This window comes from Calidris pugnax, unplaced genomic scaffold (assembly GCF_001431845.1).
Source record: "Calidris pugnax isolate Ruff unplaced genomic scaffold, ASM143184v1 scaffold51, whole genome shotgun sequence".
In the NCBI taxonomy this organism is placed as follows: Eukaryota; Metazoa; Chordata; class Aves; order Charadriiformes; family Scolopacidae; genus Calidris; species Calidris pugnax.
In genome coordinates, this window is record NW_015090797.1 from 7,783,854 (window position 1) to 7,801,237 (window position 17,384).

Genomic DNA, 17,384 nt, shown 5'->3' on the forward strand with positions numbered 1-17,384 from the left:
AAACTGACAAAACATCAACAAATTTCAACACAGTACAAGACAGTTTCAGCAAGGTGAATGGAAGGGGTGAGGGGAAGTCAGGTCACTCTTACCTGTTCACTGCCTATACCTTGTAGACAAATCTTTGTTCATATTTGGGCTGTTTTCTGGCTCCTGAACAACTCTACAATTTCAGGAACAGTCACAATACTACTTTTTACACTTCCTCCTTCCCCTTCACCCCATTCAACAAAGACAGAAAGAAAAATGGAACTCTTGAGCTGCTACACTGTAATTATATAGTGGCATATAATGTTCACCATATATGTTTTTTGCCACTATGCAAACTATGGTCCATTCAACAGCTGTCACACAAGACAATTTGGGGGGGGGGGGGGGGGTGTACAAACAGCTCAAAAAAAAAAAGTGATTCAAGTATAACTCTGCACGATTAAATAAATTGGGATGAGGAAAGATTAGAGCTAGCTTGTCCCACAAAATCCTTCAAAGTCAAATGACATTTAATAATTATTTAATAGGTTTTTAAAATAATGTCCAACCTATATCTAGGGAAAAAAAATGGTTATAGCAAGTTTAATACTTTGTCCATAACATCTTAAGCATATATAGCCAACATTAAAATACAGTTGGTACAAGAATTTCCTTCCATCCTCCTACTCAAAAGATAGATTAAAAAAAAAGGAAAGTTACTTGATTGCCTTCTGTTTGCAACAACTCCTGTTTTTCTTCTGGATTTCTCTTCTGTTCAAATCTTTGAATAAATTCACAGTCTTCACCTGAAATCATCTGCCCTCTGAAAAGCAAAAGATAAAAATCATAAGCACCACAAACAGTAAGTTATTTCAAACTGTATTAGGTTTACATGGCAAGAGTTGGGTAGCGGGGTGGCTGCAGGGGCAGCTTCTAGGAGAAGACACCAGAAGGAGCCCTCAGACTGATACGGGGGACCCCTATCAGACCCCCATGGGCCGATAGAGCTAACGCCAGTTGGCTCCAAGCTGGACCCACTGCTGGCCAAGGCTGAGCCACTCAGCAAGGGTGGTAGCACCTCTGTGAGAACATGTTTAAGAAGGGGAAAAAGTTGTTGTGCAACAGCAACTGCAGCCAGAGAGAAGAGTGAGAATACGTGAGAGCAACAACTCTGCAGTCAGTGAAGAATGAGGGGGAGGAAGTGCTCCAGGCCCCGGAGCAGAGATTCCCCTGCAGCCCATGGTGAAGACCATGGTGAGGCAAGGTGTCCCCCTGCAGCCCAAGGAGGACCACATGCTGTAGCAGGTAGGTATGCCCTACAGGAAGCTTCAGCAGGTTCCTGGCGGGAACCGTGACCCTGTAGAGAAGAGCCCACTCTGGAGCAGGTTTTCTTGCAGGACCTGTGACCCCATGGGAGGACCTACATTGAAGCAGTCCATTCCTGAAGGACTGCACCCATGGGACAGGACCCACACTGGTGCAGTTTGTGAAGGACTGTAACCTGTGGGCAAGACCCTGTAGTGGAGCAAGGGAACAGAACGAGAAGGAAGGAGTGGCAAAAACAAAGCACTATGAACGGACCACAACCCCCATTCCCCATCCCCCAGCATCACTCAGGCGGGAACCGTGACCCTGTAGAGAAGAGCCCACTCTGGAGCAGGTTTTCTTGCAGGACCTGTGACCCCATGGGAGGACCTACACTGGAGCAGTCCATTCCTGAAGGACTGCACCTATGGGACAGGACCCACACTGGTGCAGTTGGTGAAGGACTGTAACCTGTGGGCAAGACCCTGTAGTGGAGCAGGGGAACAGCATGAGAAGGAAGGAGTGGCAAAAACAAAGCACTATGAACAGACCACAACCCCCATTCCCCATCCCCCAGCATCACTCAGGTAGAGGTGGTAGAGAAGTCGGGAGTGAAGTTGAGCCTGAGAACAAGGGAGGTGTAGGGGAAAGGTGTTTTTCAAGATTTGTTCTTATTTCTCCTTATCCTACTCTGTTTAATTGGTAATAAATTAATTTCACCAAGGAGAGTCTGTTTTGCCCATGATGGTAATTGCTGAGTGATTTCCCTGTCCTTATCTCGACCCAAGAACTTTCATCACTCAGGTAGAGGAGGTAGGTAAGTCGGGAGTGAAGTTGAGCCTGAGAACAAGGGAGGTGTAGGGGAAAGGTGTTTTTCAAGATTTGTTCTTATTTCTCCTTATCCTACTCTGTTTAATTGGCAATAAATTAATTTCACCGAGGAGAGTCTGTTTTGCCCATGATGGTAATTGCTGAGTGATTTCCCTGTCCTTATCTCGACCCAAGAACTTTTTGTCCTATTTCTTCCCCTGTCCTTTTGATGAAGAGAGAGTAATAAACCTGCCTGGTAGGCATGTGGTAGCCAGCCAAGGTCAACGCACCAAACCAACCTTATTTTCTTCAAGCTGGTATCTCAACAGTATCACTTTACCAATCCTATATCCCACAGCAGAAGGTAAAGAGCTCCTTTCTGCAAATGGTCTCACATACAAAGAATCTGTAACTAGTGACAGAATCACAGAATCACAGAATTGTAGAAGGTAAAGAGCTCCTTTCTGCAAATGGTCTCACATACAAAGAATTTGTAACTAGTGACAGAATAACCTCTCTTAAGTCCTCCCCGTGCATCGCCTCTGCTAGACAGCATTCTCTAAACACTTCCTAAACTTCCAGAGGCTGACCATAATGGTCAGTGGAAATAGCTGTAAGAACTGAAATACATACAGCTAGCACATCATGCCAAAGTTATAACACATAACATAAATAATAGTCTAGTCCTAGCTGAAAGAAGTGCTGAAAAATAAAATTAATTGTTACCTTAACCCCTGAAGAGAATTTTAAGGACTACAGAGAACCTGATTCCAAATACATTTTTAGTTTTCATTAATTACAACTTGAAGCAGTCCATTCCTGAAGGACTGCACCCATGGGACAGGACCCACACTGGTGCAGTTTGTGAAGGACTGTAACCTGTGGGCAAGACCCTGTAGTGGAGCAAGGGAACAGAACGAGAAGGAAGGAGTGGCAAAAACAAAGCACTATGAACGGACCACAACCCCCATTCCCCATCCCCCAGCATCACTCAGGTAGAGGAGGTAGGTAAGTCGGGAGTGAAGTTGAGCCTGAGAACAAGGGAGGTGTAGGGGAAAGGTGTTTTTTAAGATTTGTTCTTATTTCTCCTTATCCTACTCTGTTTAATTGGCAATAAATTAATTTCACCGAGGAGAGTCTGTTTTGCCCATGATGGTAATTGCTGAGTGATTTCCCTGTCCTTATCTCGACCCAAGAACTTTTTGTCCTATTTCTTCCCCTGTCCTTTAGATGAAGGGAGAGTAATAAACCTGCCTTCTGGTAGGCATCTGGTAGCCAGCCAAGGTCAACGCACCAAACCAACCTTATTTTCTTCAAGCTGGTTTCTCAACAGTATCGCTTTACCAATCCTATACCCCACAGCAGAAGGTAAAGAGCTCCTTTCTGCAAATGGTCTCACATACAAAGAATTTGTAACTAGTGACAGAATAACCTCTCTTAAGTCCTCCCCGTGCATCGCCTCTGCTAGACAGCATTCTCTAAACACTTCCTAAACTTCCAGAGGCTGACCATAATGGTCAGTGGAAATAGCTGTAAGAACTGAAATACATACAGCTAGCACATCATGCCAAAGTTATAACACATAACATAAATAATAGTCTAGTCCTAGCTGAAAGAAGTGCTGAAAAATAAAATTAATTGTTACCGTGTTTTTCAAGATTTGTTCTTATTTCTCCTTATCCTACTCTGTTTAATTGGTAATAAATTAATTTCACCAAGGAGAGTCTGTTTTGCCCATGATGGTAATTGCTGAGTGATTTCCCTGTCTTTCACCGAGGAGAGTCTGTTTTGCCCATGATGGTAATTGCTGAGTGATTTCCCTGTCCTTATCTCGACCCAAGAACTTTTTGTCCTATTTCTTCCCCTGTCCTTTTGATGAAGAGAGAGTAATAAACCTGCCTGGTAGGCATGTGGTAGCCAGCCAAGGTCAACGCACCAAACCAACCTTATTTTCTTCAAGCTGGTATCTCAACAGTATCACTTTACCAATCCTATATCCCACAGCAGAAGGTAAAGAGCTCCTTTCTGCAAATGGTCTCACATACAAAGAATCTGTAACTAGTGACAGAATCACAGAATCATCGCCTCTGCTAGACAGCATTCTCTAAACACTTCCTAAACTTCCAGAGGCTGACCATAATGGTCAGTGGAAATAGCTGTAAGAACTGAAATACATACAGCTAGCACATCATGCCAAAGTTATAACACATAACATAAATAATAGTCTAGTCCTAGCTGAAAGAAGTGCTGAAAAATAAAATTAATTGTTACCTTAACCCCTGAAGAGAATTTTAAGGACTACAGAGAACCTGATTCCAAATACATTTTTAGTTTTCATTAATTACAACATCTCAGCTTTTCCTGGTACTTTAAAAATGGATATACATGTAAGCTTATCCAAACACAGAGCAAGGGGGCTTGATATAGGAAATTTAAGTTTGCCATAACCACTGAAGAGAATTTTAAGGACTACAGAGAACTTGATTCCAAATACATTTTTAGTTTTCACTAATTACAACATCTCAGCTTTTCCTGGTAGTTTAAAATGGTAGCCAGCCAAGGTCAACGCACCAAACCAACCTTATTTTCTTCAAGCTGGTATCTCAACAGTATCACTTTACCAATCCTATATCCCACAGCAGAAGGTAAAGAGCTCCTTTCTGCAAATGGTCTCACATACAAAGAATCTGTAACTAGTGACAGAATCACAGAATCACAGAATTGTAGTGGTTGGAAGGGACCTCAGAGATCATCGAGTCCAACCACAAAAAAAAAAAAAAAAACAAAATCTAAATAACTCCTAAACTTCCAGAGGCTGACCACAATGGTCAGTGGAAATAGCTGTAAGAACTGAAATACATACAGCTAGCACATCATGCCAAAGTTATAACACATAACATGAATAATAGTCTAGTCCTAGCTGAAAGAAGTGCTGAAAAATAAAATTAATTGTTACTTTAAGTTTGCCATAACCACTGAAGAGAATTTTAAGGACTACAGAGAACTTGATTCCAAATACATTTTTAGTTTTCACTAATTACAACATCTCAGCTTTTCCTGGTAGTTTAAAAATGGATATACATGTAAGCTTATCCAAACACAGAGCAAGGGGGCTTGATATAGGAAACTGCTGTGGACACCTATAAGCTAACAAATCTCTACTTGATCTTCTCTTTAACCCAAAATTCAAGGGGTTACTGCCATCATCAGTGCTATTTCAGAAAGCTGTTGACTCAGCTGGAGAGCTGGCAGGATATACATATATATAAAATATATAATAAACCAGGAGGTTGTTATAATATAAAACTTACCATCACAACAAATAACAAACTTGTCAAAATGGTACAATCAGGTACTGTTCAGGTAAGAAAATGAATTTTAAATCAAGTAGTCCTGAAAATATGCAAGACTTTAATAGGTGACTAGTTAATACCAGGAGTGCTTCAGGAAAGAAGAAAACTCTGTACATCATCAACACAAAAGTCACAGGAGATGAAAGCATTAGACACTGCTCTGTTTCATCAGTTATTTCCAAGACTCATCTCCTCTTACATTTCCACTGAGTCAAATGCCTCTTCTGCTTCGCAAAGCTATGTAGCACAGATTCCTTTAATCCATCTTTTCCACATTCCAAGTCAGTTTCCAGACCATCCACAACGAGGTGGTCCTTTAAAATCCTTGTAAACTTATGGGAAATATTCACTTTTTAATAAACAGAAACAAATAAATAAAACTTACAATGGATTCTTATCTTTCCTTTTACTTAAATGGTTATGTCTTGAGGACGGCCTCACCAGAGAGTCATCTTTTACCTATTAACTTTTCAAGCAAAGAACATAAGCAGTCCAGTACCATATGCACTACTGTATTGTGGTTCCTTTGTGTGAAATATCCTCACATGCACTGAGGAAAGGCAATTAAGACTTACTGGATGGAAGATTCATAAAGCCAGTGATAGTCCTCGACTAATTTCTAGTAAAAAATAATTATAGATGAAAAAGTAATTAGCCAGTGATGACCATGCTGCTACCACATGCCTTTTAGATTGACTTGTGTTCTTTCTTGCCTATTAAGGATGGACTTAGGTAGTTGTTGAAAGATCAGAACAATCCATCCACCACAAATACTGGGCTTAACGACCCAAAACTAGAAGCCTCTCATGTTTCAATCAATACTGGCCAAGCCAGGGACTCGTGGATGATATCGATATAAAGTAATCAGATCTGCTTGTTTATAAGACTATTGTCATTTAGGATGCACTTCAAAGATGACATAAGGTGAACCCCTAAGTTTTAGCTTTAATGCTCGGAAAAGGTCTCAGCCTAGGAAGAGATATGCTTCTTTATAGCCAGGCTATTAGAAGAGCTCTGCCAACTGTCAAGGAAAAAAAAGCTTTCAAGCTTTTGCTTTGATCGTACATTAGACCACAAAAAAAAAAAAAAAGGATAAAGAAGAAAGTGCACGGATTAATGTTGCCTTGAGAAGAAAAGAAGTTAGAGTTTACTCTATATTGCTTTTTAAGTGCACATTGGATACTTTCCAACCCGTACAAAACGGTACAAGGGATTTGTCAGTTTTGTGAACAAGCTGTTAATATGTTATCAAGGATCTCATACATCTGATCAATAGAAATGGATGAATTTGAAATTAATAAAACTTTTGATCTCATTTTAAAATTCAAATAACTGACTATGTAGTAAACATTAGCAACCAGTGCAAAACAAACACATACAAAAATGCAGATCAGCCTCAGACAGCGGGTTCTGGCTACCGTGATGCTGTTACCACATTTTCCTTGCCCCGTCTTCAAAGAGGCAGGAATTTCTCAGCACCTTTAAGGAAGCAATTCAAGTAACCAAAGGTTCCCTCCATCCCTCTTTCTAACAGCCATTTAATTTCTTATTTTCCAGGATCTGTCTATACAGCCTTTTGTCAACAGGTAAGAGTCACTTTGAGCTTCAGTTGTCTGGATATATCAGGTTTAGACCAGGAGTCCTGTAACCACATTTTAAAATGCTTGAGATACTAAGGCCTGCCAGTGAAAGCACTAGCTACAGGAGAGTAAACTGAAGCTGTGTAAGATTTAGAAAGCATGAATTTGTAAGACCACCATTTTTTAAAACCTCTTGGTCTCTCAAGATGATTCAGAAACTCGTGATTTGTTCTTTTTATTATGCACTTCCTCCATCAGCTCTTGTTCCTTTTTAGTGTTAGAATGACTTAACAGAAGTCATTCCAGAGATTAGTTGGAGTTTTTTCGTTTGGTTTTTAATTTTGGAGGGTGATTGGTGTTTGGGTTGTTTTTTTAAAAAAATCTGCAGCAAACATGAAGTTCATGAGAGGCCATCATGTCAAGGCATAATTTCTTTTATCCAAGTATCTACAGTACTTTCCATGTACCTAAAGGACACTCATTTGATCCAATTGCTCAACAGCTTTAACATTACAAAATTAAAACAGTGAAACAAACTGAATGTACCCCGCAAGACTGGAACAAAATTTAAAACACAATACAAGCCAAAACCCACACAAGTTAGGAAACTCCTATCTTTCTTCTAAGACAAGATTTGTTTTTAAAGTCCGAGACGTTTAACCTGCTTTAGAACGTTCCCCCAGAAACTAAAATAGATGTTTTAACATCAGAATTCACAAACATATATGTAAAGTACTTAAAGAGACATGGGAAGCCATGTACAAATGAGCCATCAGGTATCTCAGCTGATGAAATATGACACATTGTCAAATGCTGCATACCTAGAAAACCTAAGGTGCAGTAAGATGCAAGTTAAAAGTCTGAAACGAGTTTGCTTTTCCACAGAAGTAATTTACTACCCTTAGAAAGCAAAATCAAACTTGCATTAAGCAAAATAACACACCCTCCAAAGGCATTCTGACACCCCGAGGCAAACGCTGAAAGCAACCACATGGTACACAAGAGCGATGCACCGTATTTTTCAGATGGCATCAACACCTCTAAACTACTACAAACCCAAAGGTCCAAAGGCAGGAAAGTCTCTACAGAGCTAATGGCCTAAACAACGTTTAGTTTCCAGAAGGTAGCTAGATCCTACACATCACCTTCCACTGTTCCAAGTTGTGTTACTTTCTTCTCCCTCAGACACAGGCCATAGCTGGAACTCAACGTAAATGTAAACTTTAAGATTTAAATTTTTTTTTCCACAGCCTAATTTTGAAGTAACCAGTGAACACAGTGGGAAACCAGTACTGCGTGCAGCTGTAATAGCTAAATATTTCACTTTTGTGCCAACAGTATACACAGAAAACATCAGAAGTCAGCAGTTGTGTGTAGTTGTATGTCAGCATAGTTTGACATTTAGTTTACAGTTATAACCTTCAGAGATGGAATAAACAATATACCAGTTAATCTTTAGCTTAAATGACTCTTCAAGAGAAGTCAGGCTACTAGAGTCTGACTAACTATTAGTAGGTCATTTTACTTTTGAACTGATGAATAGAGAGCAGAAAACTTCAGAAAGCCTTCCTGTGTGAGCAAGACTCAAATGCTGTTGCAACTGATGCAATCTTTAAAGCATCTTTATACACGTACAACTGTCACAGATTTGAAAAAAAACAAAATTCATGAGAATTTCGTGTGAAGTTCTTTAATTCAACTACACAAATGCTATCAATAGTTTAAGGAACACAAATTATGTCATGCTTGAGTTGATGTGTTAGCTTAGGGAAAACAAACAAAAATCCTTCCTCTAATACAAAAACGCCTGATGACTTGAAGTACGCCTCCATATATTTATACTCAAGTTTAATGCAGACTGCCAGAACAGGAGCTCAGAAGAAAGCAAGAGAAGTGTCCTTCAAAACCATCAGCACCCTATCTCCCTTCTACTCTAAAGACCAGAACAAGCCACCTGACCTGCCTCTGACAGCTGCATCAGAAGCAAGCAGTTTCCATTCATTAATAGTGTGCTTCACTCCAGAAATGAGTCAATATAGCTGCACTGACTTTTCAACAAATCCTCAAAAACACCATCACGTCCAAATGAGCCTGTTGTAAAAGTTCATCCTTGAAGCTCCCTTAACCAGACAGCCAGGCTGTTATCAGTAAATACAAGGCACAAAGATTACATTCATTTCAGAGCAATAATAAACAGGACACACTGTCATTGACACACAGAAGGCACCAGGCATTGAGCAGACTCACAACGGGGTGACAAACACTAGCCAGATGTACTACAGTAGTCTCCGAAATCCAGCTAATCTATCAAAAAGAGAAAATAAGTAGTACATTCTTCTTTCATAGATTCCAGAAATAGAGCAGAGTCCAATTCTACATCTAGAATCTGAAAAAGAACCATCAACACTGCCTCCTGGTCAAGAGAAGTTACATAGAAATCTGCTGACAAAGAAAACTCCCCCATCATTATTCAGCACCAGAGAGACAACACCCCAAGAATGAAGGCAAATTATAAATGCTAGACCATATAAAGCCCAATCAAGCAATTAATACTATGTATGTATTCAAAATACAACTCCTTGCCAAACAGAACCATCTCCTATACTAAGAAAAGCAACAGATGAAATCTTACAGCATTATAGGCTGAAACACTAGAGATGCTGTAAAAAAAGACTATCCCATATTCATTTAGATTAACAGCAAACTATTGTACACCCAATTCTTGTTGTCAAGTTACCACACCAACCTCGCTCTTTCCCTGCAAAGCCACTGTAATGTCATACTGCAAATTTAACAAGGAACTGATATATCTGAAAAAATAGCCTAGAGAAAGAAAGCTTCCTCAGCAGATCAGTTCCCTAATCCAATTTACCATGTAGATATACAACCACAGAGAATAAAAATAACACAACTGAATGAATGGAATAGGCAAGACTGAGCTACCTTGCACAGGGAAAAGCAGGTGGTCATTAATGAGATTCTTCCATGCTAGCATTTCTCAGCGTGCACGTGTACAGTTTTGCAATCTTATTTTAACATAAATATATACTTAAATATAAAGGTATCACAGCTATCTGAAAAAAACTTATCTTTTGCAAAGCGGTGTAACATTGATGATCACAAAGCATCATCAGCATGGCTTGTACCTCTAGAATCATCAAGATTTCTGCTACTTCAGTTACAAAGCAACTAACACCGAAGTAATATGTGGACCCTCAAGATACTAATTTACACTTTGCCAATATTCTTCATAGGTATCTGTCATGAGGAATGTAGGGATACAAGAATCCTGCATTACACTTCAGAGTACAGAGAACTAGTAAAAGTCTTCTAGTAAAAGTCTCTTCTCCTTGTTCCCTACTTCATACACAAATCCATTTTCCTCAGTGTGTCCCTATAAGCTTTCTGGACAACATTTCTTTCACTGTTTCCAGTGCCATTATATACCTTCCAAAGTAAACTCTGAGCTTGTCCGAAATGGCAAGCCCAGCTCTCGCCACACTGGAGATGTTTCAACCTACTCCCCAATTTACTTGTTTCAACTGCTCTCCATCACTGTTCTTCCTTTAGCTGAGGTGCAGCTTATTTTCCTGGACTACCCCTCAGTTTTGCTAGTACAACTTGTATTCACACAGAAGGCACTTCAGCAATAGAGACAACATACCCACGTATAAGACAACTCTTACTGTAAACTTCTCTTATATCAGTACTTGTCCAATAAGCAAAAAATTGAGAATAGTGTTTGAATGATAAGGAGAAAAAAATGGAGAGTTTTGCCACACATTCACACAAACTTGTATTACTCGTTATTACAGCATTCAGTTCACAAAAGGAGAGTTCCCTTTTTTGTAATAAGTCATTAGAAAATTTTCCCCAACCATTTCCACTTAATGTAGACTTTTTCCAACTGTTTCCATGGGACCAAGACAGATTGTTCCTCATTATAACCTAATGCTCCAATGTAAACCAAAATCCCCAAAAGTCTAACACCTAAGAGGAAAGAAAAAAAAAAAGTGTGGAAAGGTTTTTACTTACTGGAGATATGACTGCCAGTTTACTTTGTTTGCCCGAACTTCAGCAGCTTTGGCAGCAATGATGTTTGTTGGGACAGCAGCATCTACAGCACCTCGGATATCCATCTTAATTGAGAATTAAAGTGTACCTAGAAACACAAGTCAGATTTGAGACCTCTTATTAAAATGTTAAAGAGATGAGTATCTGTCCAATATTTTAAAGAAATAAAAAGGAAAATCTAATTTCACATATTCTATTCCCTAAAACTGTACTCAGTGCTTTCTGAGAAATCAAAGTTTTGTAAAACATCTAAAACACAACTTCCCTGCAACAAACTAAAGGAACCGATATTTACATGCCAAACTGAAACAAATCACAAGTCTGCTAAAATGAAAGATACATACCATTCCTAAATAACTCCCAGTCTTTTAAACTCTTAAACAATCAAAGTTATTTGAATAAAAACTACCCTTCTGCAATGTCCAAGTAGCCCTACAGATAACAGAAGCTGTCTTTCTTCCAAATTAGGGTTAAAATCCAGTGCCTCTCCCACACATTAGGACTGACTTTGTTCAGGTATTTACCTGAAGACATTAGAAACACACGAACAACTTCAGAAAAGAGCAACTTATATAAATTAACAACCAAGTTACACACACTAACAAGAAAATTCAAATTATCATTGTCCAGAAAGCAAACTCAGAAATAAATACAAAAGCTATTCCTCTGAACATACCACATTACCATAGACTGTGACCTTCACCACTTCTCCTTTCTCCTTCCTTTATGGTTTAATCTCCACCTGACTGTGATGCCAAAACAAGAAGTGTGTTTGCAGAAGCTTGAGGCCCAACCGGAGCTGGAATTCCTTACAACCTAAACTGCATCAAGCCGCTCCACGCAGCCTGTTTCTGGCCCTTTTTGGCTCCTTTTACAGAAGCAAGAGCAAACCGGCACGTTCTGCCCCATCCCTAACGAGCACACCTCGTATGACTGAATGAAAACATGCTTCAAACAAAAGAAAAAGAAAAAAAAAGGGGAAAAAAAGGAACTCTCCCGAGGAAATGGAGCAGCAGAACTGCCCTCCCTTTGAAACTACGTCTGTCAGCAGACACTCACTAAGACGACACCATTTAACGATGGCTTTCAATGACCACTGAAGGCTTCCGAGCTCTGACATGACCCGGACCGCGCCCTCTAAGCACTGTTGGAGGCGCAGAGGAGGGCAGGGTGGGTGGCAGGGTTTCAGCAGCACACACAAGCCGCAGAAGCCGAGAGGCGCCTGGGGCAGTTGAGGAAGGAGAAGGAACACGGCCCCTCTTCCCGCCACTCCCCGCACTGACTCAAAGACCCGGCCGCCTCATGAGGGGCCCAGCGGGGCCCAAACCCTGGGGGGGAAGCTACGGGGCCCTTCAGGCGGGCAGGCCACAGCCCCCCGTGAGAGGCCCCGACCACCCCGGGACGACCCCCCGTGAAAGGCCCCGACGACCCCCCGCCCGCCCCCGCGGAGGGCAGCTCTCACTCACCCCAGGGGCACGCCGGCGGGTGTGGGCTGTGGAAGGGAAAGGCCCGGCAGGCCCCGGTAGCCCGGGCACCCGAAGGCCGCCGCCGTTACACTGCGCTGCTCTCCGCTCCGCTCCCCCGCCCTCCGCCACCGCCGTCACGTGACGCCGCTCACCTGACCGCCACGGCGGCCTCCGAGGGACAATTCACCCTCCCCTCCCTGCCTCCGCGCGCTGGACGGGGCGCGCGCGCGGCCGCGAGGGCGGGGCGGCCGTGAGGGCGGGAGCTGCGGCGCACCACCAGCCACCAAGCTGGTGAGGGGTCTAGAGAGCAAGTCCTGTGAGGAGAGGCTGAGGGAACTGGGCATGTTTAGTTTGGAGAAGAGGCGGCTGAGGGCAGACCTCATTGCCCTCTACAACTACCTGAAAGGAGGGTGTAGAGAGGTGGGTGTTGGCCTCTTCTCCCAAGGGAATAATGACAGGAGCAGAGGAAATGGTCTGAAGTTGCGGCAGGGGAGGTTTAGATGAGATATTAGGAAGAATTACTTTACTGAGAGGGTGGTCAGGCACTGGAACAGCCTGCCCAGGGAGGTGGTGGAGTCACCATCCCTGGAGGTATTTAAGAAACATGTAGACATGGCACTTCAGGGCATGCTCTAGTGCCCGAGGTTGTTGGTTTGTGTCTGTTTGGGGTTTTTTTTGTGGTTGGAGTCGATCTCTTAGGTCCCATCCAACCATGAAGATTCTGTGATTCTGTAATAAGGAGGAAAGGCAGAGAAAAGAGAAATAGGCCAGAGAGTTTTGTTTGTGAGCGGATCAAGACAGCCAATGTAGACACTGGCTTAGAGATGTCTACAGTGAAGATCTTATTTTGCTAGGATCTCTGTATTTTCCATTTAGAGGGTAGCGTGTTCTTTAAATTATACCTGGCCATTACTTTTATTAGTGCATTTTAACTCAAGAATCACATAATTGTAGGGGTTGGAAGGGACCTCTGGAGATCTTCTAGTCCAACCCTCTGTGTTCCTGTGTTCCAGTTTGTGCCTGTTGTCCTTTGTTGTGTTGCTGGGCACCACTGAAAAGAGCCTGGCCTCATCCTCTTGACACCCACCTTTTACATATTGATAAGCATTGATAAGTTCCCTTCTCAGTCTTCTCTTCTCCAGGCTAAACCCTCAAGCATGGCCTTCATTACTGTGCCACTGATTAAGTATACTTCCACAGTAAGACTTATTTCCTTTAAAATTGATCTTTCTTCATACCACAGAAACACTGTTGATTCCTTGATAACGTGGCCACTGAGCTTAGACCCCAGGCGTAGTCCAAGTAACAGAATTTGCATTTCTTTACGCTTTAGCAAAAGGAAGCTCTCTAAGCTGTGTGCACACCATGTGTCGTCTAGGCTGTAGTAAACACAGCCATTAATGTGATTCTGTGGATTACCCAGCACATGGCGCCTTGAGGTTTAATCTAACAGGTTTGTGTTCTTACGGGTTGCTTACATGCATGGGCAAGAAACGCTTGCACAACTACTGATCTCTAGCATAGAAATCTCCACACAGTCTTGAAGAGAAATCTGTCACTTCGAGAGCTTATTTGAATCTGATTTTTATTTTTATTTCAGGGCTGAGAGACAGAATATGGCCTTATTTTAGCCAGTTCCCCTTTTATAAGTGTTTTTAACTTCTGTCCCGTGGCATTTCTGCATTTCCTCCGTCTGCTCTGCCTTTTCATGGCATGTCTCACTCGCCACTTTTCTGAGTTTTGGCATCAGGCACCTGGAATAAACATATTCACCTTTTCCACAGTCATTTCAAATCACATTACCGTTGGTGATACATATGACTACCCATCTTAAAAAGAAACCAAAGCACAAAGGGTTTACAAAGTAATCTGAACAAGGGTTGAAGCTTTTTACATGGGACTTGCAGAAGGAAGGCATCAAAGGCCTGTACAGCAATCCTATAAGCTACCATTCAGCCCTTATCTAAGCTTTGAGGCACATCGGGCTTCCCTTCTGTGAAATTTAGTCAGTTGTCCACATCGATACTTCTGCCCAAACCCCAAAATGTCCCGGCACTGAAAAGACTGAAGACTTAGTGCCTTCTCTTACCTAAGCCACATATGGCATTCTTCCACCTTCACCCTTCAAAGCTCAGTCCAACAGCCGTTCCCAGAATTTAGGAAACCCATTGAAACTGGGTCAGCACCTCTGAAAGTGTAGTCCCAACTACCGGTTTTAAGACACAAATATTATAATTAATATTAGGTTTATTAAGCATTGGAATGGGCTGCCCAGGGAAGTGGTTGAGGCACCATCCCTGGAGGTATTTAAAAGACAGGCAGACATAGCGCTTAGAGACATGGTTTAGTGATCAGAGTTATGTTGATGGTTGGACTAGATGATCTTGAAGGTCCCTTCCCAACCTAGACAATCCTATCATTCTGTATGTGTCCCCATCATGTGCCCATCCCTACGTCTGGCAGGGTATTGGCCTAGGCATGCAAAGCCATTCCTTCTGCTGAGGATCACCCATTTCCTGGAAATCATCCAAAACTCTGGATGGTGGTCTACTTTGCACAGTGTATTTCCCCCACCGCTTTAGCACCTTTCTGCCTTAACCCGAGCACCAGTACCCAAATACTCTGTCTGAATGGGAGTACAAGTATATCCAGCCCCTATTCCCAGGATTGTTCAGTACCTTATAGTACGCAGTGTTCATGTGAGAAAAAAAAAATCATGTTTTCAATTTGATGGAGCACGCATTAGGTCATTAGTGGTCTTTTTTTTTCGCAGCAGACTTTTTTTGCCTAATTGCACCACCTGTAAGAGTCTAGCATCATCCATTCAGCCTGGCTAAAAGAAGACGGTTTGCTCTTTGCAGTTGAAACTTTGATACTGTGGCAACACAGTCTTTTTTCTATAGAAAATAATTTTGAAAAGCTGTGATTTGGCATGTTGACTTCGTCATGAGTGGCAGACTCTGGCTCTGTTATTCATTTCACAGCCCATTGAGAGGCTACAATAAAAACATTTTCCTGTAACCTTGGAGTGAGGTGCAATGGCTGAAAGTATGCATCTACTGCATTAGCAGAGAGAGAAATGCAAAGAGAGGAGAAATAATTGTAATAGCAACTAATTACATGGATTTTTTTTAACAGCAATTCCAAGGGGTATTTAAGGAACTACCAAAGAGTGAACATGGCATCTATGCCAGTCAAGTTAATAGAGTCTCTAGCAGAGGAATCACATTAGTGAACACAACGTACCATATTAGAGAATGCAAACAATATATTGCTCCTGAATATACCTGTATAATAATAATATACTTAATTTGTGGGGTTTTGCCACAGCATGTAAGGGAATAAATGCAAAACATTAACAAAAGGTCACCACATCTCTGTAAGGGGCAGTCATGTCTCACACCTCTGCTGGAGTTCTTCATGCATGTGGACAAGGTTGGTGCAGGTAGACTCCATCCACTTGGTTTTCCGAGAGGCATTCAGTGAGATGCATCTGCAGGTGCTCTTAGGAAAAAGAAACTCTACTGTGTTAAAAGGAAAGGTCTGTGCATTGAACGAGATGTGTACAATAGAGGACAGGAAGGGATGATCAGCTTTCACAGTGCAGAAGGGTCTTCCCCAGAGGGCAAAAGTCATCCGGCCGGAGTCTGTGCTGTTCAGCACACTCACAAATGTTTGAGAAAGGAGGTAAATAGCGAAGTCAAAACTTGGCTGATGGTAGCGCTACTCCTGTGACAAGCACACAGTTAAGCTGTGAAGCACCTTGCCACATGGGGACGAGGATGGGGATGGGGGATGCTACAGATTTACCTGGGCTCTTGTCCCCCGGCTGCCAAACACTTGGGCACATCTGAAAGTTTTCACTCAGTGTGAGTCCCATGAGGTGCTCTCCGCATTAAGGAACTTCATTGCATTGCAAGGGTAGGCTTTGAGAAACGAAAGCGTTGCATAGTCATTCCAGGAACCTGTCTCCTGTATGCCTGTCATCACTGTGACAGCAAGAGGCCATCCTCAGCAACCAGTGCAAACCCATCACATGCCATCAAGCTTGAGAGAGCACCTCATGGTGCCTCATTCGTGCTGGTTGATTCTCTGAACTGGATCTTGCTAAGGGGTAAAGACTGGAAAAGTGCTGTGCTCCAATTTTTTGGTGAGCATCTCTCCTTTAGGATTCAGGTGCTGCAAAACAATGCTCGTTTAGGTAATTTTGGTCACATCAGTGCTTGTCCATTAACTCCTGGCAGCGCAGCTTCACTTGAAGTTGCTATATTTAGATGACTTTACTGATGGGTGAACCACAGAGAGAAAAATGAAATGCATATCAGCGTGCAGGGATAAAAGTCACCAGCTGCCTGGATCACAAAGAATAAAAATGTTCAACAGTTTAATGATAAAAAATGAATGCAGATGAGTCATCCTCACAGTAAGACTACAGACAATTGGATCGTGAGAGTATTTTCCTGTTCTCCTTTACTTCTTGTAGTAAGAACAATGTATGATTGTCTCTCATATATTCTGCAAATCACAGAAGTGTTTTGCACACCTGCCATTTAACCTTTCAGCATTCTGTACATCACCTGCCTGTCTCCCGCATGTCTCTTCAAGTTTTTAACGTGTAGAAGAAACAGCTTGGAAAGTTTATCCAAGCAAAACATACTTAAAAGGTCAGGAAAAGTGAACGCGCTTCTGTAATTCACAGAATTTTCTTGACAAATAAAAAATCAAACATGGCAAAATTTGTAAAGGAGGATATGTACACCATACACCAGAGAAACACAGAGACTAACCTCACCTTTAAGAGCTACCATTCCTAAAACAAGTACCTC

The 17,384-nt window shown here is 41.9% G+C and overlaps 1 protein-coding gene across 1 annotated transcript in view; it reads right to left on the reverse strand.

Annotated features, from left to right (window-relative positions):
- The window catches only part of ATP6V1H (ATPase, H+ transporting, lysosomal 50/57kDa, V1 subunit H), a 49,128-nt gene extending 36,431 nt beyond the window's left edge, over positions 1 to 12,697 (reverse strand). The window contains exons 1-3 of the mRNA XM_014937018.1: positions 12,559 to 12,697; positions 11,054 to 11,180; positions 691 to 793 (exon numbers count right to left, since the gene is read on the reverse strand). Coding sequence (XP_014792504.1) covers positions 691 to 793; positions 11,054 to 11,157 — 207 coding nt within the window. The 5' untranslated portion in view covers positions 11,158 to 11,180; positions 12,559 to 12,697. The remainder of the gene's footprint in view (positions 1 to 690; positions 794 to 11,053; positions 11,181 to 12,558) is intronic.
- Positions 12,698 to 17,384: the final 4,687 nt, after the last annotated feature.